Below are 24,230 nucleotides of genomic sequence, written 5' to 3' on the forward strand. Positions count from 1 at the left end.
ACCCGGCCTCCCGCATGCCCACTATACGCCCTCGCTCAAAGTCCGTCAACTGCACATACGGTTCACGTCCACGCTGTCGCGGCATGCTACCAGTGTTAAAGACTGCGATGGAGCTCCGTATGCCACGGCAAACTGGCTGACACTGACGGCGGCGGTGCACAAATGCTGCGCAGCTAGCGCCATTCGACGGCCAACACCGCGGTTCCTGGTGTGTCCGCTGTGCCGTGCGTGTGATCATTGCTTGTACAGCCCTCTCGCAGTGTCCGGAGCAAGTATGGTGGGTCTGACACACCGGTGTCAATGTGTTCTTTTTTCCATTTCCAGGAGTGTAGTTACACATGGTAGCTGATTCCTGTCAGCGCAATTAATCCCCCTGGTTGCGGGTGGTCGCCTAGTGTAAATTTAGGCTCCGAGAAATCCACGTTTTGTCTGAAGGGTAGATCGAACTTTTACAAGTGGGCGTGATTCTTCTGACCAGGTAAGAGTCTCACTGTCCTACCTGTCCTACTACCGCTGCCTTTGTAAACTGGCGATGAACTGAGTTAAGTTGCAAATTTCTGGACGTTTAGATTTCTTAGTCCATGCTCGACAGTACTTCTGGAATTATTTTTCTCTTCTGCCATCTTTTGTGATGCCCCACAGTTCTAATGTAACTTTATATTTTCTCAGATTTAGCCCTCTCGCTGAGCACTATAACAGCAGCATTGTTGAGCGTTAGTGGTGACCCGGACTTAGAAGTGCCTTTAGTCTGTTTCAGGGTCACAGTCAGCGTGGTAGGCCGCTTTGGACCTTAATACCTTTGCGGCTGTGCTTCTGCACTCCAAGCCAGACTGTAACATGTTCGTGTAGGAGATTACTGCTCGCCAAGTTATGTAATTGTAGCCTGTTAGCTGTTTCAACAGTCAAATGACTGTTGTTTTCCTCATTCTAAAGGCCTAAGCGGTCAGTGGAGGTAATTGCAAACTATTAATTCCTTTATGTAACTGCTTCTTTTTTAATTCTGAATACCTAAGCGAACAATTATTTTATTCCAGTTTAGCATCCCTTGTTTTAACAGTGTAATGTGTTTTTAAATTTTCCAAGTTTCTTTTGATGACTACAGGAAACTATTCTTGTTGTAAGCTGTGTAACGCACCTACAGCAAATATTGCCTATGCTCGTTTGTGAAAATGGACTTGATAAGCAAACTGAGCTATCGGTAAACGGAATCTAACCTGCATAACACTGTGTGCATGTTGTATGAGTGTCCGTTTCACTGTCATAAAAGCCCTTAACAGATCGTAGCATGAAAAACTTAAAGCTATCATTTGGATACGCTATCTGACGGTTAATTTGAATATGAAAAACTACAGGAACAAATAAACCTGTAGCAATGAATATCTGAGGTATCTGACTGAGTTGTAATTTGATAAAAGGCCGTCTTTCATTTTATAACTCTTATGGTATTTAAACTGTTGTTCTCTTTTTAATTACTGCTTAATGTAATTGTTGTTGATCTTACAAGTTGTTTCTCTTAGTCTACTTAAATCTCTGACCCAGTAATATCATGTTTTTGATTTTGATTAAACCACATACTTCAAAGGTAATAGTTTAAATGGTAGCAGAGTGTCTTTTTCTGAATCAAGATATAAAACTTTCCCTATTGCATCATTCACCATTTCCCAGTCTATTATTTTTAATCATTACTGTTTTTCATTGTATTTGTTATTGTAATTCACTGTTGCAATTAATTCTCTCATACTCACAGAAGCATTATCAAATATGCAAATTTTAAACATTTTGGTTGGCTGTGAAGCAATAACCGTACGCTATTTAATGAAAGGACGTACATAAAGCCACTTCGATTGCACAAAATTTTTGTCAATTGACCATGGTTTCGGTTACATTAGGGCAATGCTCATGAGAATAAAAAGTTACATGGAATACATGTAATCACACCATGGTTAATAACGTCTCATCAGACAGAAATGTCACAGGAATAAATACTAAAATATAAAAGTATAGCATGATTGTCAACTATCTTTTTTGATATTCGAAGTATACCTCCTCCTCTTCTGAATCTTGAGCAGAGTATTTGCTATTATTTGCTATTACAGCTGAAATTTATTACAGGACTCAATTAGTCTTTCTCCTTTGCCATTTCTTGTCCTAAGCCCATATTCTCCAGTAACCTTTTCTTCTACTCTTTCGCCAACCCCTGCATTCCAGTCCTTTACGTCTATTACATTTTCATCTTTCTTTACATACTGTCTTATCCCTTCAATGTCTTCGTATACTTTCTCTCTCTCTTCATATTCAGCTTGTGACGTCTGCATGTATATCTGAACTATCGTTGTCGATGTTGGTTTGCTGCCGATTCTGATAAGAAAAGTCCTGTCACTGAACTGTTCACAGTAACACACTCTTTGCCCTACATTCCTATTCATAACGAACCCTACTCCCGTTATACAATTTTCTGTTGCTGTTGATAGTACCTTATACTCATCTGATCCGAAATCCTTGTCTTCTCTCCATTTCACTTCACTGATCCCCACATTATCTAGATTGAGCCTTTGTATTTCCCTTTTCAGATTTCCTAGCTTCCCTGCGACGTTCAAGTTTCTGACATTCCACGCCCCGACTCGTGGGATGTTACCCTTCCACTGATTACTCAACTTTTTTTTCTCATGGTCACCTCCCCCTTGTCAGTCCTCTCCTGGAGAACCGGATGCGGGACTGTTTCGGAATCTTCTGCCAATTACAGCCGCCTTTAGGATCAGTTCCCCATCACAAGGACAAGAGTGCCCTAAACCTCTGTCCGTTCCTCCACCCTCTCCGACAAGGCCGTTGGCAGAATAAGGGTGAATTCTTGAATATCTTCAATATTTCGCGGCCCTGTCAGCAACTGTATAAAGATTAACTTTAACAATCAACAGCTTCAGTTGGAAAGTGGACATCGTCAAGCTTAAAGTTTCAAGTAAGTTTCATAGTCTGACGATAATTTATGGATTTGTTGTAGTTTTAGCTTGACGATGTCCACTATGGACAAACGGTAGTTACTGATATTCTGATGAAGGTTGGCTTATCTCGACTCAAACCTAGGTAAATTCTAGGTAAACGGTGCCACTGAGGCTGTCGATTACTAAAATTAAAATTAAGGGTGAATTCTCAAGCTATAAGTCTTCGGCCACCAATGATGATTATTAATCAAAATTGAAGCACTGGCGGGTTTCTCATCCAGGAACGAAGGCGTTTTGATTACTAATCAAAGATACTATCTCTAGACCAAGAGTGTTTCTTGAGTACCAGGGGTATTTGGAATACAAGGCTGTAACTTACTTTGACTGTGCCCTTCATCTCAGAGTTGACGCGCTGTGAATGAGCAGGTGCTTCCTCTGGTTGGGGAATTGCGAGGCAAGTGAAACGTTTGTATCTTTTGAAGGCCGATCAATTTAGTAGTGGTGAAGATGTCTGCCAATTTAATTTTTGGGTGGCTATTTTATGCAGAATGCTGGATTAATATTGCGTTTCCGGGAGAGGGTTGTGTATTTCAAGCTTCGTCATGGTGAGAGGTTTGCCTTGTGTTCCGGTCATAGTTCCTTGGAAGTTTGCAGTGTATTGTGCCCCTTATGGAAATTTGAGGTCAATCACTTGAGTTCAGACGAGACGCATTAATTGTTGCATGTTTTTAGTCATTTCTGAGAGGTCCTAACTGATAAGCTGGGAATAATGATTATGATTCAGTATAACATCATCGTTACTGATGAAGTGTCAGATAGGCACCGTATAGGCTATCCCCTCCGAAAATGAAGAGCTTACGATCGTTATGAAGTTATCAGACCCTCTACATGGCCGTTTGAATCGTCCATATCTCTAGTACCTAAAGCCAAGCGTGGTGAGTTCCGTCCGGTGGTTGACGACAATTTAGTTAACCAAAAAGTTGTTGGAGAATCAATATTTCTGTCTGATTTAAACATTTGTTTTATGTGGTTCGCTGGGGCCAAGTTCTCTACGATTCTCGATATTAATCAGCCATATTGTCAGATTAATTTATCTGAATATTATGAAAATATTACTGGTTCACAGCCAATCAAAATGTTTAAAATTTAAATACTTGATCATTCTTCTGCGAATATGAGAGAATTAATTGCAACAGTGAATTACAATAACAAATACAATAAAAAACAGTAATGATTAAAAATAATAAACTGTGCAGTGGTGAATATTGCAATAGGGAAAGTTTTCTATCTTGATCCAGAAAAACACACTCTGCTATCATTGAAACTATTTATATGAGATGAACAGGGTTCCTTTTGGCTTGGACACTGGTGCGACTGTTTTGTCACACCTTTAAGACGGTGTCTTGGGTGATCTGAAGTTTAAATGTGTATATAACTACCTTATCGATTTGGTAGTTCATAGTGCTACCTTCGTTGATCATTTGAAACACCTGGAGGCGTTCCTGGAGCGTCTTAGGGAGGCAGGGCTCACCGTCAAACCATCCAAAGTTACGTTGGCACGTCCGCAGATATCAGCTTTAGGTATTGTAGTTTCTGCCGAGGGTATCAGGATAAATCAAGATCGCACTTGGTATTTGGATGGATTCCCTGCACCCAGAAATAAGAAAGCTGTAGCTAGGTTTATTGGTATGACAAGCTTTTTCATAAGTTTGTTCCAAATTTTGATTGTTAGCTCCGCCCCTTTACGACCACTGTAAGAATAGAGTTGATTTCCTCTGGGACGAGAGTCATGAGGTATCCTTGGATATAGTTAATAGATATAGATAATCCCCCAGTTTTGGCTACTCCCGATTTTCGGCCCCGGTTTATTGCCCAAATGGATACTTCCACTTGTTTGATAGTGGCCGTTCTTCTGCAAGAACAAAACGCGGAGCGGTATCCCATAGATTACGCTTCCAGGAAGTTGTAACCCCCTGAAATTAAATGTTCCCTTTATGAATGGGAAGAATTGCTAGTTCTCTTTGCCCTTGAGAAATTTGCGTTTTATTTTCAGCACAGGGAATTTCTTCTAGAAACAGATAACTAAGCCCTGAGTTGCGTTCTGACATGTCCCCTGAAATCTGGGCGAATATTGTGCTGGGCAGATTTTCACCTTTCGTTTTAAGGTCAGACATATTAGGGGCCCTGATAATCAGGTGGCGGATGCCTTAAGCCTTATGTTTGAAGCCGAGGTCCCGGATCACCTGCAGCAGTGACGCGGAGGGAGGGGGACGGGGGGTTGTTCTGTGGACTGGACATCTGTATTGTTGACAGAGGTCCCTGAACTCTTTGCTAATCTGAAGGGAAAGCAATATCTTGACCCTAGAATTGCCGCGATTAATCAGAGCTTATTACAAGGGGAACAGGTCTCTGTGTATAGCCTGCACACATACCTACTTAGTTATAGTCAACATGACGAGCGTGAACCTACAATTTGTGTGTGCATGGAACTTGTTGACCCCGTATTCCGTTGCTTTCACGATACCGTGATGGGTGGCCACTTGGGTTTTTATATAACAATTGCTAAGATATATGAACTTATTACTTGGCCCACCATTCATAAGGATATTCCGATATGTGTGGGAGGGTTTGAAAGCTGCAAGAGGACTAAGCCCTATTATAACTCACGAAAGAGGCTTTTGCAGTCGACCGGGGAGGATTGTCCTAGACACAAACTTTTTATTGATTATACCTCCTGATAGTTTTGGATGCCTCTTCCCTAGGCACAAACTTTTTATTGATTATACCTCCCGATAGTTTTGGATACCTCTTCCCATTTCTGCTGGTTGATTCCCAGCAGCGGAGTTTCTACCTTCGCACCACCTACGACTCCTGCTTTCACTTACAATCTGCTAATTTTTTGTTTTTTTGTTTTAGAATTCTTTCAACCATACAACCCCCACTCCGTACAATCAGCAACCATCCTTTGCGAAATGAGTAAATCATAAACTGAAGGCAGCACTGATCTCAAAGGAAGTGTGATCTTTCGATTTCACGGCTCAATTTCACGTGCGAGATGTCCCACCATGAGACTCTTGAAGCCTCCAGTCACTTATATTTGCTTATCAGGTTAATTTCCCTTTAGTTAACTTACGGTTTATTAATGATCTTCTACCAGAGCAAGTTAGTCCGTCGGAATTGGTGGAGGGCGAGACGCAATATCAAGCACGTCCATCATAAGTTTGAAAGGTCATAAGGACCTAAGAGGTAAAGTAAGGGGGCGAAGTTTTGTGGCCAACCCCGGTATTGCCTTAAAAGGGAAGGGGAGGGGCAGGCTCCACTAGTAAATTGGCTCTGCGTTCTTTGGTCCCTGTGAGATCAAGCAGAAACTTAGTTCCGTTAAGCTTCTTTTATACAATAACTGCACAAGTAAATTGTTGTGGGTTTTCCTTCTATTCAAGGTAATTAGTTCTATCAAAAAAAGTTTGGAGGGGCGGCCCGTCACTTTCGTAGTTTGGTGGGGGAGGCTGAGCCATGTTGGGTCCCTTTCCTTTTCCAAATTGCCCATTCCGTTCGGAAAAGCCGCGGTATGGAGTACACTGTTTATCTAGAGGGTGCAGTGGTGGTGTCGCTATTGGGGACCTTGCTGAGGTAACCACGTTTCCCCGACTGAGACCAGATTGCGTCTCAGGGTGTCGACCACCGCCAAGCAACACAACGACAATTGCATCTTTCACCCGAAACATATGAATCTTCTTATCGATTACTGTGAGACGCCCACTTGACTCCATGAACCTGTCGTCCTGCTAATCGACAGTCAACAACATCGCAACCTGTAGCTGGGAACCTTACCTCACCCTCCATCGTGACAAACTGTTACTGCACGTTCATATTGTGTACAGATGGTGTCTTGTAAAGTTGTAAGGTTCACGCAGATAGCTGACGTCTTATTTTTTAACCATAAAAGTTCGTTACACTGAATAATATTCAGTTTCTTTTCACTCATATTACTGGTACTGTATTTTTGCACACAAATTCTTTTAAAAAAAATGGCTCTGAGCACTATGGGACTCAACATCTTAGGTCATAAGTCCCCTAGAACTTAGAACTACTTAAACCTAACTAACCTAAGGACATCACACACACCCATGCCCGAGGCAGGATTCGAACCTGCGACCGTAGCAGTCCCGCGGTTCCGGACTGCAGCGCCAGAACCGCTAGACCACCGCGGCCGGCTCAAATTCTTTTCAGGCTCCGTCTCCGGCTGATACTGGTGTTCGACCGGAGATGGCTGCTTGTCCTGTTCCAGAGGTTGCCCTTCAGTCTGCAAGATCCGGGCAGTCGCAGAGGGTGGGCTTACTGGTAGTTGGGAGCTCCAACGTCAGGCGCGTAATGGGGCCCCTTAGGGATATGGCAGCAAGAAAGGGGAATAAAACCAATGTGCACTCCGTGTGCATACCGGGGGGAGTCATTCCAGATGTGGAAAGGGTCCTTCCGGATGCCATGAAGGGTACAGGGTGCACCCATCTGCAGGTGGTCGCTCATGTCGGCACCAGTGATGTGTGTCGCTATGGATCGGAGGAAATCCTCTCTGGCTTCCGGCGGCTATCTGATTTGGTGAAGACTGCCAGTCTCGCTATCGGGATGAAAGCAGAGCTCACCATCTGCAGCATCGTCGACAGGACTGACTGCGGACCTTTGGTACAGAGCCGAGTGGAGGGTCTGAATCAGAGGCTGAGACGGTTCTGCGACCGTGTGGGCTGCAGATTCCTCGACTTGCACCATAGGGTGGTCGGGTTTCGGGTTCCGCTGGATAGGTCAGGAGTCCACTACACGCAGCAAGCGGCTACACAGGTAGCAGGGGTTGTGTGGCGTGGACTGGGCGGTTTTTTAGGTTAGATGGCCTCGGGCAAGTACAGAAAGGGCAACAGCCTCAAAGGGTGCGGGGCAAAGTCAGGACATGCGGGGACCAAGCAGCAATCGGTATTGTAATTGTAAACTGTCGAAGCTGCATTGGTAAAGTACCGGAACTCCAAGCGCTGATAGAAAGCACCGAAGCTGAAATCGTTATAGGTACAGAAAGCTAGCTGAAGCCAGAGATAAATACAGCCGAAATTTTTACAAAGGCACAGACGGTGTTTAGAAAGGATAGATTGCATGCAACCGGTGGTGGCGTGTTTGTCGCTGTTAGTAGTAGTTTATCCTGTAGTGTAGTAGAAGTGGATAGTTTCTGTGAAATATTATGGGTGGAGGTTACACTCAACAACCGAGCTAGGTTCATAATTGGCTCCTTTTACCGATCTCCCGACTCAGCAGCATTAGTTGCAGAACAACTGAGAGAAAATTTGGAATAGATTGCACATAAATTTTCTCAGCATATTATAGTCTTAGGTGGAGATTTAAATTTACCAGATATAGACTGGGACACTGAGATGTTTAGGACGGGTGGTAGGGACAGAGCATCGAGTGACATTATACTGAGTGCACTATCCGAAAATTACCTCGAGCAATTAAACAGAGAACCGACTCGTGGAGATAACATCTTGGACCTACTGATAACAAACAGACCCGAACTTTTCGACTCAGTAAGTGCAGAACACGGAATCAGTGATCATAAGGCCATTGCAGCATCCCTGAATATGGAAGTTAATATAAGTATAAAAAAAGGGAGGAAGGTTTATCTGTTTAGCAAGAGTAATAGAAGGCAGATTTCAGACTACCTAACAGATCAAAACGAAAATTTCTGTTCCGACACTGACAATGTTGAGTGTTTTTGGAAAAAGTTTAAGGAAATTGTAAAATGCGTTTTAGACAGGTACGTGCCGAGTAAAACTGTGAGGGACGGGAAAAACCCACCGTGGTTCAACAACAAAGATAGGAAGCTACTGCGAAAGCAAAGAGAGCTTCACTCCAAGTTTAAACGCAGCCAAAACCTCTCAGACAAACAGAACATAAACGATGTCAAAGTTAGCGTAAGGAGGGCTATGCGTGAAGCGTTCAGTGAATTCGAAAGTAAAATTCTATGTACCGACTTACCAGAAAATCCTAGGAAGTTCTGGTCTTACGTTAAATCAGTAAGTGGCTCGAAACAGCATATCCAGACACTCCGGGATGATGATGGCATTGAAACAGAGGATGACACGCGTAAAACTGAAATACTAAACACCTTTTTCCAAAGCTGTTTCACAGAGGAAGACCGCACTGCAGTTCCTTCTCTAAATCCTCGCAGAAACGAAAAAATGGCTGACATCGAAATAAGTGTCCAAGTAATAGAAAAGCAACTGGAATCACTCAACAGAGGAAAGTCCACTGGACCTGACGGGATACCAATTCGTTTCTACACAGAGTACGCGAAAGAACTTGCCCCCCTTCTGACAGCCGTGTACAGCAAGTCTCTAGAGGAACGGAAGGTTCCAAATGATTGGAAAAGAGCACAGGTAGTCCCAGTCTTCAAGAAGGGTCGTCGAGCAGATGCGCAAAACTATAGACCTATATCTCTGACGTCGATCTGTTGCAGAATTTTAGAAAATGTTTTTTGCTCGAGTATCATGTCGTTTTTGGAAACCCAGAATCTACTCTGTAGGAATCAACATGGATTCCGGAAACAGCGATCGTGTGAGACCCAACTCGCTTTATTTGTTCATGAGACCCAGAAAATATTAGATACAGGCTCCCAGGTAGATGCTATTTTCCTTGACTTCCGGAAGGCGTTCGATACAGTTCCGCACTGTCGCCTGATAAACAAAGTAAGAGCCTACGGAATATCAGACCAGCTGTGTGGCTGGATAGAAGAGTTTTTAGCAAACAGAACACAGCATGTTGTTATCAATGGAGACACGTCTACAGACGTTCAAGTAACCTCTGGCGTGCCGCAAAGGAGTGTTATGGGACCATTGCTTTTCACAATATATATAAATGACCTAGTAGATAGTGTCGGAAGTTCCATGCGGCTTTTCGCGGATGATGCTGTAGTATACAGAGAAGTTGCAGCATTAGAAAATTGTAGCGAAAGGCAGGAAGATCTGCAGCGGGTAGGCACTTGGTGCAGGGAGTGGCAACTGACCCTTAACATAGACAAATGTAATGTATTGCGAATACATAGAAAGAAGGATCCTTTATTGTATGATTATATGTTAGCGGAACAAACACTGGTAGCAGTTACTCCTGTAAAATATCTGGGAGTATGCGTGCGGAACGATTTGAAGTGGAATGATCATATAAAATTAATTGTTGGTAAGGCGGGTGCCAGGTTGAGATTCATTGGGAGAGTCCTTAGAAAATGTAGTCCATCAACAAAGGAGGTGGCTTACAAAACACTCGTTCGACCTATACTTGAGTATTGCTCAACAGTGTGGGATCCGTACCAGATCGGGTTGACGGAGGAGATATAGGAGATCCAAAGAAGAGCGGCGCGTTTCGTCACAGGGTTATTTGGTACGCGTGATAGCGCTACGGAGATGTTTAGCAAACTCAAGTGGCAGACTCTGCAAGAGAGGCGCTCTGCATCGCGGTGTAGCTTGCTCGCCAGGTTTCGAGAGGGTGCGTTTCTGGATGAAGTATCGAATATATTGCTTCCCCCTACTTATACCTCCCGAGGAGATCACGAATGTAAAATTAGAGAGATTCGAGTGCGCACGGAGGCTTTCAGACAGTCGTTCTTCCCGCGAACCATACGCGACTGGAACAGAAAAGGGAGGTAATGACAGTGGCACGTAAATTGCCCTCCGCCACACACCGTTGGGTGGCTTGCGGAATATAAATATAGATGTAGGTAGATGTAAATACTTACCGGAATATTCTCTTGCTTTACAATATGCTTTCATCCATTTTAGGATAACTGTCACGTAAAAATTATAGAAATTATAAGAGTGACAGGATATGTGGCGCACTAAACTTCACAGTGATATTTTCAGATTAAAAACTACTTTCATAACGCAGTGACTTTTCCTTTTAAAAAATGTAGATTCTGTGCTTTATAAAATCACGGAAAGGTGGAGGAACGCGGAAATACAGACTCATATTGCACACAGTTTTTGTAAAATGCCTTCAGTTGTTTTGATTAAAAGGAGTGATATCTTACTTGCCACAAAGAAGACTTTAAAAGCACTAGACAGCTGCTGCAAGAAGTGTATGGAAACATAAATCTTCTAATAAATTTTACAATCAGCAACACAATTTCGAAATTAAGCCCTTGGTTGACATAAAACTTTGTAGTATAGTTGGAGTTACACAAATACGAACGAAAACTGAAAGTTTTTACTGATTCTGATCAATAGTTTTTCATTTTTAGATCATACTGCATAAAGCAGCGCACTGAAATGTCCTGTATTTGTTCAAGCCATTCATGTCATATCACCAGGTAGGGGTCTATGTACAAAGGAATTTATATGATCATCACTTTCAGCTTATTAAACGTTCAGGATTACGCTTCGCGTTTTTTTCTTAACTTCAGCATTCTTGTTAGCACTACGTTGGCGGTTGTTTCTGTTCAGAATAGTCAGAGTTTTATTAATTTTTCTTCTCACTGCAACACAGAACCAGTTGTAAGTATACACTGATCAGCCAGAAAATTATGACCGTCGACCGGCTATCGATACAAAAATATCCAGACAGTAGCAGCGTCACTTGACGAGGAATGCCTGCTAGTCAGACACGTGCGATTTATGAAGTATCAGTGAGCGTGCTGTCCGTGTGTAGAATGGGGAAATTGCGCGATCTATCTGAGTTTGAATGAGTACAGATCGAAATTTGGAAATTTGTGGTAAGGTCTTATGGTACCAAACTGCTGAGGTCATCGGTCCCTAAGTTTACGCACTTCTTAGTCTAACTTAAACTAACTTACGATAAGGACGAGACACACACCGTTGCCCGAGGGAGGACTCGAACGTACGCCGGGGAAGGCGCACAGACCGTGACAAGGTGCCTCAGATCGCTCGGCTACCCCACGCGGCGAAGGCAGATCGCGACGGCCGACAGGCTCGGTACGAGAATATGGGAAACTGCACGACTTGTCGGGTGTTCGAGGAGTCCTACCGTGTGTGTCTTCAACACGTGGCGAAACAAAGGTGAAACCACGTCTAGACGTCGTGGGATTGGATGGCCACCCGTCATTAGACATAACGGTCGTTGTAGGCTGAGTAGACTGTTAAAGCAGGACAGGCGGCGAACTGTGGAGGAACTAACATCAGACGTTAATGCTGGGCGGAGTGCAAGTGTGTGTGAACACACAGTGCACAGCATACTCTTAACGATGGGCCTCTGCAGCAGATGACCCATGCATGTGCCAATGATAACACCACGACATCGACAACTTCGACTGAAATGAGGGCGTGCCTATCGGCGCAGTGGTAGAATGTTGTGTGATATGATGAATCCCGATACCTTCAACATCATGACGATGGGAGGTCGCGAATCCATCGTCATCCAGGGAAACAGCGTCTTGACACCTGTATTACAAAGTGGAGACAAGCTGGCGGTGGCTTCATTATGCTCTGGGAAACATTCACATGGGAATCCATGGCTCCAGTGGACCTCGTGGAAGGCACCATGCCAGTCAGCGAGTGTCGTGAACCGGTTGGAGACCTCGTACATCCCTCTATGACGTTCATGTTTTGCAGCCGTCAGGGGCATTTTTCAACAAGATAATGTCCCATGTCACATGACCAAGAGTGTGACTTAGTGGTTTGAGGGACACAGGGGAGAGTTTCAGTTGATGTGCTGGTCCACCGTCTCGCCAGATCTGAACCCGATCGAACACATCTGAGATGTGACTGAGCGTGGCGTCAGTGCTCATCGCCACCCCCTCCCCCCCCCCCCCCCCCCGCCCAAGTGTTTACGGGAATTAAGTGACTTGTGTTGTGTGTGCATATGTGGTTCCAGCTCCCTTCAGCAACCTACCAAGACCTCATTGCTTCTTTGCTACAGCGCGTCGCCGCTTTTATCCCTGGAAAAGGTGGAAATACTGGCTATTAGGGAGGTGGTGATAATGTTCTGCCTGGTCGTTGTGTTGTTCTGTTTTATTACTTTCAGGAGTATGAAATCGAATTCAATATTAAAACGCAAAAATGAACCATTTCATTAGCCAAATTGCATTCCATATCAATAAAATAGTGTAAATAAGCTTAATATACCGTCCTAATCACTAATGCCAGAATACTAAGGTAATGGAAACTGATGGAGTGCTTTTGATTTGACGTACTGAATAATCTTGCAGCTGTCGAACAGAGCGTAATTTACTTAAACCTCAGAACTTTAATACTACTGCGAACTATCTCGGATTGCATGTTTTCGAATTCCTTGACTAAGTATGAACGAACAATGAGGCAACTGATGACTTCAGATGTTAAGTCGCATTGCTCAGAGCCATTTGAACGAAAATCATTTTGGAAGCAAGTTTAAATATGTTACACGTAAATATAGATCATTTATACTATGAGAAGTGTGGATCAAATTACATTCTTAAATTTATGACATTGCGAAACTCACCTTCATTAGCAGACTTATTATTTAGTAAAGTAAAAAAAAGTATTCAGAAATGAGAATGTCTGGATTTTTAGTAACTTTCTTAGTACAAACCTATGTATTAAGAAATGTCCTTTCATTTTCAGTGGATCAAGTCGGTCTGAATGTAGAGTTGACGTAAGGATGGAACACAGAAAAAAACTGATAACAGTGTGTATAAATTTCTCTATTTATTCAGCAACACATAGAAAATGAAATATGACTTGTCTAGTGGAGCGCAAGGAACCAGACTCTCATTCAAACACAAGAATAATAACATACATTCTTCATAAATAACTACATGTATACATAACTTCACTACATTTTTAAGTTCTATTTCCGATGGAAGAATCGTTTCGTGCGTGTTCAGAACACTCCAGTAATTGGTCAGTAGTGGTATCCACCATTTCCAGCTCCGGCGCGCCCCCTGCCGTAGCCGTATCCGCCGGCGGAGTAGGCGGTGAGTCCGGTGTCCTGGTACTCTACAGTGGGCCTGTAGCCGCCCTCGTCCGCCTGGTAGGAGACGATCTGCTTGCGGCCGTCGGGCAGCAGCACGCGGTACTGACCCTGGGCGCTCTCCCCCTGCCTGGACTCTTCTTGTCCAAAGTCACTCAGCGTCTCGCCGTCCTGCACCGAGTAGCTGAACTCGTAGTTGGCCGGCTCCTGGTCGGAAAAAAAATACTTTGGCTTTGGTGCTTTTCCACCTTAACAGCTGGTTAGCAAGTATATTTGTTTTAATTAATTGAATTGTTTAACGTTTGAAAGCGTGTACTCTAACATGGCTACCATAATTAATAACGTATTCAGACGGCTTTTCAATCAGTTTAAAGTAATCATCATTTCTGCAGCATTTCCTACAATCGACAGTAACATAAAATAAATTTTCATTGAATGGAAGAGCAAATCGATTACCATCTGCGTCAAAGGGAGGTATACATGACCATAAATCAACAAATATTTATTCTAAGTATGTACGGTGCTGAATACATGTTTACGCCACTCTAGGTGTCGATCTTAGTACATCATCCTTAATTTTTAAACTTTTACATTGTTTCACCTGACCATAACCCAGTTTTGTTCTGTTTATTGTGAAGACACAATTTTGAAAGACAGGTGAAATACTATTTAAAAAAATAGTAAAACGAAATCGTTTAAAATACATGATATGTGGTTAGGATTTCTGTTCACAAAGATGCACTATACAGTGCATACACCATAGACTGCAAGATTTTCCTTTTTTAAGCATTGGCTTCATTAAAAGGTGAATATTTTCATTGAATGTGAATGTGAAGAACTGAATGTTCAGGAAGTGAATATTTAGAAAGTGAATGTTTCATTGAAGATCAGTGAGGGTGTATTTACGAATGTGAAAGATAGCAAAATAAATGGTTTTATACTGAAATGTTTAGGAAGTCAGCGTTTCATTGAGAATCAGTGAGGATATATAATTATGAATGTGAAAGATAGCCATATAAATCGTTTTATACTGAAACGTTAACAAGAAATTCCTCAGGCAATAATTTTTGTTTTTACTGAAGCTAGCATCTCTCTCCAGTAACACATTCTGAGTTTTTTGTCGAGAGTTATTATGCGATATAGACCCCCAGCTTTGAAGAGAATTGGAGGTGACGACAACAATTTCCGATGTCTCATATATTGATAGAAATTATATGCTAAACAGGAAGAAAGTTATGACGAAATGTTAAATTTAATAATTGATTAAATAACTATTTAATTAGTTGATGATAAAAATGAATGTTACGTATTATATTACTAGCTACTTATTGACATTGTAGTTATGTAAATTGAACATTTCATCGTATTTTTCTTCCTGTTTAGCTTATAACTTCTATCAGTATATGATACATCGGAAAATTTACAAATTCGAGACGTTATGGCAAACAGAGGAGAATCTTACAGCAAGTGGATCCTCCTGGGCTCCAGCGCGACCGTAGCCATATCCGGGCACTCCATACACTGGAGAAAGGCCACCAACGTTACCAGAGGGCGCACCGTACTGAGTGGAGAGCGCGTCGCCAGAGTAAGAAGGGGCGCCGTACTGTGTGGACAGACCGAGTCCTCCTAAGCCAGTGGCACGGCCAGCCGCCGAAGGAGCGCCATAGCGAGTGGAGACAGCACCGCCGATCCTCCTGCCGGCTCCAAACCTCCTGGAGGAGGCACTTCCAAAGCTGGAGGAGACGCGAGCTGCTGGACCCTGGCTGGAAGCGCCTGAGCTTCCGAAAGAAGCGCCTGTCAGCGCAGGAGCTCCGTACTGAATGCTGAGGCCATTGGCTGCTGGGGCGCCGTACTGAGAGCTGAGAGAGGAGGCCGAGGGAGGTCCGTACTCAGAGCTGGGAGGCAGGTACGACCGGCTGACTGGCGGCTCGGCGATGACGCACAGAGCAAGCGCTGACAAGACGACGTACACCTGTCAAAAGACAAAAGTGGTCCGTATGTCATGTGTCGTTACAAAGGTCTACTATAACTGAAATATTAGAATTTGATACAAATAATGAAGCGCATGAAACGTTTTCTGTTAAAGGAAGCCTGTGTATATAAAGTGATTTACATGGTATATATTCATATATGACAGTTATTTTAGTATCAGTACTAGGGTGGCAATCCTTAAAACAAAACAGGTTTTCCTTAACGCAGTATCTTCTCATGAAATTTCTATCAACTTTCTCCCCAGAGTATGAAGATATTTTGTTGGTCCTCACCTACATCGAAAGACGTGATCATCACAATAATATAAGAAAAATCAGAGCTCGCACGCTAAAATTTGTGTTTGTTTCTCCAGCACGCTCTTTGGGATAGAACGGTAGAGAACTAGCCTGAAGGCCGCTCAGGAAACCTATTGTCTGGCTCTAAATCGTGAATTGCATAGTAATAACGTAAATGTATACGTCGGACGTAGACAACTAATTTGGCCAATAGACAGTGAACTAACATCATTCTATTAACATGTAGATAGTTAGTTCAGAGCTTCATTGACAAATTTGCTTGAGAAGATTTCGCGAGTGTGTTTGCACCAAATAGCCCACAACGGTATCCAGTGCATTACCTGCATTGCTAATTTGGGACTGTTGTGTTGCTTGAGAACCATATGACAAATTTCCCAGTTTATAAGGTGCTTGCCTTCTGAAATTAATACATTCCCTAGAGTTAAGAAGATAAATATTTTCTAGCCTTAGTGTTTGTAACCAGCAGTAGAATGTTCAATCTAATGAGAATGACACATGGTTCAAGTAAAATTCGAAAAACGAGCGTCATTTAAGTGACTGTCTATCAAAATCAGGAAGGGTATATGTTAGGAAAGTAATAGGAATCATTGGCTGATCATTTTCATTTCAGATTGAGTTTTTTGTTTTTAAAATCTTGTGTTTGCTTCCCTTAAAAGTCAACTACTCATTTTGTGATCAGTATGGTTCTGACTTCTGGTAAGTTACAGAACTACGACGAGAAAGAATTTTCTGAAATTACATCTGTAAAGAAACAGAGTTTTACTGCAATTGTCTGTGATCGACTTGAAACTAGCATGAGAAAATGAAGAGGAAACGTCGATACAGAATGGAAGAGTCCTATGTTATAACAAATCCATAATGTAAGTGATTATTTAATGTCCTTCCCCCTTTCTCTACTAGGCTACGTAAAATATCGCCAGTACTCTTTCTATTGTTATCAGTATTCAAGTAAGTCATAAAATATATTGCAGTGAAAAAAGTTCTAAACTTCTCAGTGTTTATATTAACTTCTCATTGCATCGATAAACTTAGAGAAACGTCTCTGGCCATGTAGCTCTATTAATTAACCCATTGTAGAAAAAAACCATTAACAAAACTGTGGTTTATTTAAAAAGTACGTTATAGAGTAACGGCAGACTATCGTTTACGGTATAACACAACTGAATGCTACTTCCAACAATTTGTACATGATAAAAATATAAAAATTGAGGACTTACGATTAATGTTTCATAAAAACAATCTAACAACACCAACTGGAATGTACTCAGTTTCACAGAAATTCTGTTGGCACTAAATATATCTCTCTGTGCTTTACGCTAAAGGTAACTTTATACAGAGTAATAGACTCAATTAACTGCGAAATCTCTGTTAGCATATCAAATAATAACAAAGATTCTTACTTCGCAGTTGACAGAGTCTGTCAGACTGTAAGAAGCCAAAACTGCACATATGCTGTGCTGTGGCATTTACGTTAGTTTTGAGTTTAGACTTCCGTGCAGAATCTTCTGCGGACCACTATTCACTGTCTTCCAAAATAGCTACACACTCACTAGCATATATAGTGTGTCCCAAAAAAGAACTTTAGGGACATGTCCCTAACATCAGAACGAGAAACAAGGCTAGTAAACAAGGGCTCTAGAGTCCATACCTTAAGAGATATGAGCACTTGTTCATCTTCGATACTATAAAATATATCTCTTCTACTGTAGGCTCTTTGGTTTGCATATTTTGGGAGGAGGTAGTCTGGACCAAAAAAAGAAAAAAATCCCAGTAAACATGTGCTCTAAAATGCATACGGGCAACTTAAAAGTTATTAGCACTTGTTCACTATGAGGCATGTGTTTCACTGTAGCGTAGATGAACAAGAGGTCGTAGCTCACAAGGTATGCATTTTATAGCCTAGGTTTACTGGATGTTTTTTGCTCGTTTCTGTATTAGGACCTGTCCCTCAAGTTCCTCGGTGAAATGCCTGAAGGCTTGACGCAGTCACGATGAAAGATGTCATAAACCATCACAACTTTTGTCCGCGAAATCTGCAAAATCCCTCTATTTGACCATATGAAATCTACACATACTCCGTTAGCATGTTTGCTGGCAGACAATGTAGACAAATCTCGCACCATAATCACAAAAGAATTTCTCACTTATCTAGTATCGTAGTTCTGCCTATCCATAAAAGACAGAACTTCGTCAAGTCCTCTCTGTTGTTGCTTTCTGCGCCTGGAAGAATCTGTCGTGCCCTGTGTGTCAAATTCAGTGCCCCATTCTATTTAATAAATTGCTGTAGCATTTCCTTCCGTCATGTTCTTAACTTTTACCTAAAAAATAACAGTTACTGTCAATTACTGTATATCAAACTGTAAAGCAAATCCTTCTCCGGCCAGTTCTAACACCTTCTCTTTTGAGTTCTCAGTGACAGACGCCACTTTCTTTCGTCCTTCTGTTCATTATTTCACTTTATCTCCATATTCAGCACCTTCTCTGATCACTATTGCTGTCGGGTGACCTCAGTTTAAATCTACTGGCTGTAATCTGTCTTTTCTACTATACTTAACTAATATAAATACTGCTTTTATCTGTTATATTTTTCCGACCATTCACGTTAAACAGGGAGACAAAACCAGTGTTAAAAGCTTGTAAATGTAATGCGGAGAACTAACTGCTCAGAAAAAATTTCAATACGTTCCGTAGTTTCCGATTTATTTAGCATCGAAGTTAGCCAATCAGATCGTCGCCCGCGCAAATTCAAGTAGACTGCCTGAGACAGTGTCACCAATCGTGTTCTTTGTTCGATTTACTCAAACCGAACACACGTATCTGTTTCTCACCTATCTCACATTCTTCGCTGCCGAGAAAGGCAGTTTTTAGCTGGTAATGAGCATCTGAACAAGTGGAAACCCTCGGACGGACTGAAGTCTGGGTATTGTCGTATTTTAGCGAGTGCGAATGCTTTAATTCGCGCGCGCAGCAGCCTGCTGTGCTAAATTCTGTTCTAAGTAATTCGTAACCGGCGCAACGTGTCGAATTTTTTTTCCTGAAGTATTTTGTCACTGCACAACCTCACCTGGAACACCATTCCAAGCCTTTTAAACTGTTTCTGGCCACGCTGTATAAGACTCTTATCAGTTTGAGCGCGTTTCTGTAGCGTATATACACTCCTGGAAATGGAAAAATGAACACATTGACACCGGTGTGTCAGACCCACCATACTTGCTCCGGACACTGCGAGAGGGCTGTACAAGCAATGATCACACGCACGGCACAGCGGACACACCAGGAACCGCGGTGTTGGCCGTCGAATGGCGCTAGCTGCGCAGCATTTGTGCACCGCCGCCGTCAGTGTCAGCCAGTTTGCCGTGGCATACGGAGCTCCATCGCAGTCTTTAACACTGGTAGCATGCCGCGACAGCGTGGACGTGAACCGTATGTGCAGTTGACGGACTTTGAGCGAGGGCGTATAGTGGGCATGCGGGAGGCCGGGTGGACGTACCGCCGAATTGCTCAACACGTGGGGCGTGAGGTCTCCACAATACATCGATGTTGTCGCCAGTGGTCGGCGGAAGGTGCACGTGCCCGTCGACCTGGGACCGGACCGCAGCGACGCACGGATGCACGCCAAGACCGTAGGATCCTACGCAGTGCCGTAGGGGACCGCACCGCCACTTCCCAGCAAATTAGGGACACTGTTGCTCCTGGGGTATCGGCGAGGACCATTCGCAACCGTCTCCATGAAGCTGGGCTACGGTCCCGCACACCGTTAGGCCGTCTTCCGCTCACGCCCCAACATCGTGCAGCCCGCCTCCAGTGGTGTCGCGACAGGCGTGAATGGAGGGACGAACGGAGACGTGTCGTCTTCAGCGATGAGAGTCGCTTCTGCCTTGGTGCCAATGATGGTCGTATGCGTGTTTGGCGCCGTGCAGGTGAGCGCCACAATCAGGACTGCATACGACCGAGGCACACAGGGCCAACACCCGGCATCATGGTGTGGGGAGCGATCTCCTACACTGGCCGTACACCACTGGTGATCGTCGAGGGGACACTGAATAGTGCACGGTACATCCAAACCGTCATCGAACCCATCGTTCTACCATTCCTAGACCGGCAAGGGAACTTGCTGTTCCAACAGGACAATGCACGTCCGCATGTATCCCGTGCCACCCAACGTGCTCTAGAAGGTGTAAGTCAACTACCCTGGCCAGCAAGATCTCCGGATCTGTCCCCCATTGAGCATGTTTGGGACTGGATGAAGCGTCGTCTCACGCGGTCTGCACGTCCAGTACGAACGCTGGTCCAACTGAGGCGCCAGGTGGAAACGGCATGGCAAGCCGTTCCACAGGACTACATCCAGCATCTCTACGATCGTCTCCATGGGAGAATAGCAGCCTGCATTGCTGCGAAAGGTGGATATACACTGTACTAGTGCCGACATTGTGCATGCTCTGTTGCCTGTGTCTATGTGCCTGTGGTTCTGTCAGTGTGATCATGTGATGTATCTGACCCCAGGAATGTGTCAATAAAGCTTCCCCTTCCTGGGACAATGAATTCACGGTGTTCTTATTTCAATTTCCAGGAGTGTATAACGTAGTGGGTGATTTGTGTGTCTCGACTTGCGTGTGGTAAATGCGGAAATGTGAACTATGGCGAGGTTGTTGCCAAATAACGTTCGTTTCCATAGTGCAAACATTGTAAAGCAGTAGTTAGGCCTACAAGACACTCGAGCACCCTCTCTATAGTCCTCATCTCTTCCCATCAGATTACAAAACCTTCGATCCCATAAAAAAAGGCCTTGGAAGGGCGATGATACCTGTCGACTGAGGATGTGCGCCAAGCAGTTACCGGCTTCTTCACGCAGCAGGACACGGTATTTTATCTAACGGGTCTCAGAGCACACGGCGATGTTGCGTGATTGGCATACCGATTCTGGACTGCACGACTCCAGAACAGAAACTTTCTGATCGCCGCTTATACTTATTTCTAAGTGTTGCAACCCTTAGCAACATAATGAATAAGTGAATCATTTACCTCCTATTTATATTGGACTACAAATTACACAGACTTCGGAAGAATATGAAGTTCCCTAGTATCTTTAGACTATCGGTTAAGACGTAATTCTGTATGTGGCCTTCAAAATATGAAAACGTAAACTGCATTTGATCGGTATTAAAATTTCGGTCGTGTGCCCTATGAATCCTCCTCAGATACTGACAGTGGGAGACACATATAGCGATCAGTACTTGTGCGACGGACTCTCTCCGCGGCTGTCTTACCTTCATGTTGCGTAGGAGGCAAAGGCTGCACTGCGAGTGGCCCCAGCAGTTCGGCGTCCGGTATTTATACGCGAGCTCCATGGACGCGCCGGCCTTCTCCAGGGGCTGGGACCAGCCGCTCCAGTTTGAGAGGAGTGTCGGTGTCTCTGCCGTTACGTCAGCGCCCTGCCCGACCTTGTTAGCTAATCTGAAGCGCCCCTATGGGTTTGCCTCATTCCAAAAGCTACCTACGGCATCATAATGCTTCTGATTGGGAAACTCGTAATTTCCTCTTCTCTCTTCCTCCCTATCGTGTTTCGAATGTAAATCAGGTCTAATTTGAAGTTTTATGCAGCAATCTTCCGAATACCTTGTCTACATGACGTAAAAAGGAAGACCATTAAAAGCTATCATCTACCACATTTGCACAATAGTTCTCTGTAAATGCACAGAACTATGTAGAGCACGCTTCGCGTTGGGTGATGGTAAAGGTAAGTGAGAGGATAAAGATGTGATTAAAATTCTCGGAGATGAATGGGTGCCAAAGGAATTCCACTGTAAAACGCAGAGAAGAGAGTATAAGGGGAAGTGCCTTATGAACTCGATGGAAGAAAAAGTGGGTGTTGGTGTGGAAGCAAAAGGGATCCAACATTACAGTTTAACTTCTGAGGTCATCAGTTCCCTAGAACTTAGAACTACCTAAACCTAACTAACCTAACTACATCACAGACATCCATGCCCGAGGCAGGATTCGAACCTGCGACAGTAGCGGTAATGCGGTTCCAGACTGAAGCACCTAGAACCGCTCCCCATTCCGGCCGGGCAGAGTTTCAAGATTACACTCAAAGTTTGAAGCTCTTTAGAAAATAAGGCATAAAGGGAGACAACATTCCCTCGAATTTATTAAAATCCAGGACAGAAAGTTTGACAGCGTCCCAATAACATCTCTCTTTTTGCTGACCTAGAATTCAATTTAAAGTGCAGCTAACATCACTGCACTGAGAATGCAATGCAATGCAATAAAAAAGGCAGATGACATTACGACCGATACAGACATTCATTCTGTCCCGCATTACATCATCGTCGTTTGGCACTATCGTTCCCATGGAAATGAACATGGTTAGTTATCAAAATTGTTAGGGTAAGTGGCAAGTAAACTAATATTCAATCGGCGTATAAAACCTGAGACTTGCGACTTACCGTCAAATTTTCAGGAAAACACATCCTTAAAGACTCGAAGGTTTTAACACGTAATCCTCTTAAAACTTAATACATCAAAGTTTCTGGAATCACCAATATACGGAAGAATGGGAAAGAAAATTTAAAAACTCTTACGATCAGTTTGGCTTCGGGGAAAGATAAATGTACGGGAGAGGTGATTCTGATCTTAAGTTTGATGATGGAAATAAGACTTAAGAATACACGTTCATAGGGTTATTTGATCTAGAAAAAGCGCTCGATAAAGTATAAGACTGGAATATGTTCTAAATTCTGAGATAAGTATTTTGAAGCTCTAGGGAAAGACGAGTAACACGCACAAGAACGGAGAGCAAAACTGATAATGGCAGACCAAGAACAAAGCGCTCGCGTGGAAACGCTTCCAGACAGGGATGCGCTCTTTCTCCCAATCGTTCAATCTGTACATGGAAGAAGCTCTCACAGGAATACAAGAAAGTTTCAGGAATGGGATTAAAAGTCGGTGCTAGTTTACTAGTGTCGAACATGGACCTGAATTTGCCGAAAATATTTCTTAAAGCATGCATGTGAAGCAAAGGATAGTATCGAGGTAATTCATGGCCTGATTATTGCCACTTATAATTTGGTATCAGCCACAAATTTATTTTTATCACTTAGGTGACAAATGTTGTGGGGTACCTCCTAATATCATGTCGGATCTTCTTTTTACCGACGTAGTGCAGCAGCTCGACATGGCATGGAGTCAAAAAGTTGTTGGTAGTTCCCTCCAGAAATACTGAACCATGCTGCCTCTGTAGCAGACCTTAACTACGAAAGTGTTTCCAGTTCAGGATCTTGTGACATTGCGCATCTTTCTCCATAAAAATTCCGTCTTTGTTTGCGAACATAAAGTTCCATGAATGGCTGCAAATCGTCTCCCAGTTGCCGAACATAACCAGTTCCTCTCAACTATCGGTTCAATTTGACCAGAGCACCCAGTCCATTCCATTTAAACACACTCAGTACTATCAAGGAACTTGCACAGTACATTGTTGACAACTTCAGACCACGGCTTCGTGGTTTCTGCACCACACTCGAACCCTCCTATCAGCTTGTACCAACTGTAAATTGGACTCATCTGACCGGGTACCGGTTTTAAAGTCGTCTGGGGTCCCACCAATTTGCTCATGATCCCTGGACAGGCGCTGCAGGCGATGTGGTGCTCTTAGCAACGGCACTCGCATCACATCTGCTGCCATAGCCCACAACCCCAAATTTCGCCGCACTGTCCTAATAGACACGTCCGTCGTACGTCACACATTGATTTCTGTTGTTTTTGACGCAGTGTTGCTTGTCTGCCAACACTTGCAACTCTACACAAACGCCGCTAATCTGGGTCGTTAAGTGAAGTTCGTCGACCACTGCATTGTTCGTGGTGAGGTAATGCCTGAAATTTGGTACTCTCGACCGTTCTTGGCACTGTGGATCTCAGAATATTGAATGTCCTTACGATTTCCGAAATGAAATGCCCTACTCGTCTAGCTCCAACCAATATTCGCCTTCAGAGTCCGTTAATTCCCGTAGTGCGGTCATAATCACGTCCGAAACCTTGTCACGTGATCCACATGAATACAAATGAAAGCTCT

General features: G+C 43.4%; 3 protein-coding genes across 4 annotated transcripts in view; all 3 read right to left on the minus strand.

The window, feature by feature from the left end:
- LOC126263645 (pro-resilin-like) overlaps positions 1-21,454 on the minus strand; it is a 221,864-nt gene extending 200,410 nt beyond the window's left edge. Inside the window, exons 1-2 of the mRNA XM_049960740.1 lie at positions 21,430-21,454; positions 15,337-15,846 (exon numbers count right to left, since the gene is read on the minus strand). Coding sequence (XP_049816697.1) covers positions 15,337-15,846; positions 21,430-21,435 — 516 coding nt within the window. The 5' untranslated portion in view covers positions 21,436-21,454. The remainder of the gene's footprint in view (positions 1-15,336; positions 15,847-21,429) is intronic.
- The window catches only part of LOC126263643 (pro-resilin-like), a 76,440-nt gene that overhangs the window by 32,489 nt on the left and 19,721 nt on the right, over positions 1-24,230 (minus strand). The gene's annotated exons all lie outside the window — the stretch shown is intronic.
- LOC126263647 (pro-resilin-like) overlaps positions 1-24,230 on the minus strand; it is a 209,052-nt gene that overhangs the window by 11,305 nt on the left and 173,517 nt on the right. The window contains exon 4 of one of the 2 annotated variants that reach the window (XM_049960747.1): positions 13,585-14,004. The exons of the other annotated variant lie outside the window; for it this stretch is intronic. Within the exon in view, the coding sequence (XP_049816704.1) occupies positions 13,806-14,004 (199 nt within the window). The 3' untranslated portion in view covers positions 13,585-13,805. Of the gene's footprint in view, positions 1-13,584; positions 14,005-24,230 lie in introns of those variants that run through there. 2 annotated transcript variants of the gene reach the window in all.

The sequence above is a fragment of the Schistocerca nitens genome, chromosome 6 (genome assembly GCF_023898315.1).
Source record: "Schistocerca nitens isolate TAMUIC-IGC-003100 chromosome 6, iqSchNite1.1, whole genome shotgun sequence".
Lineage (NCBI taxonomy): Eukaryota > Metazoa > Arthropoda > Insecta > Orthoptera > Acrididae > Schistocerca > Schistocerca nitens.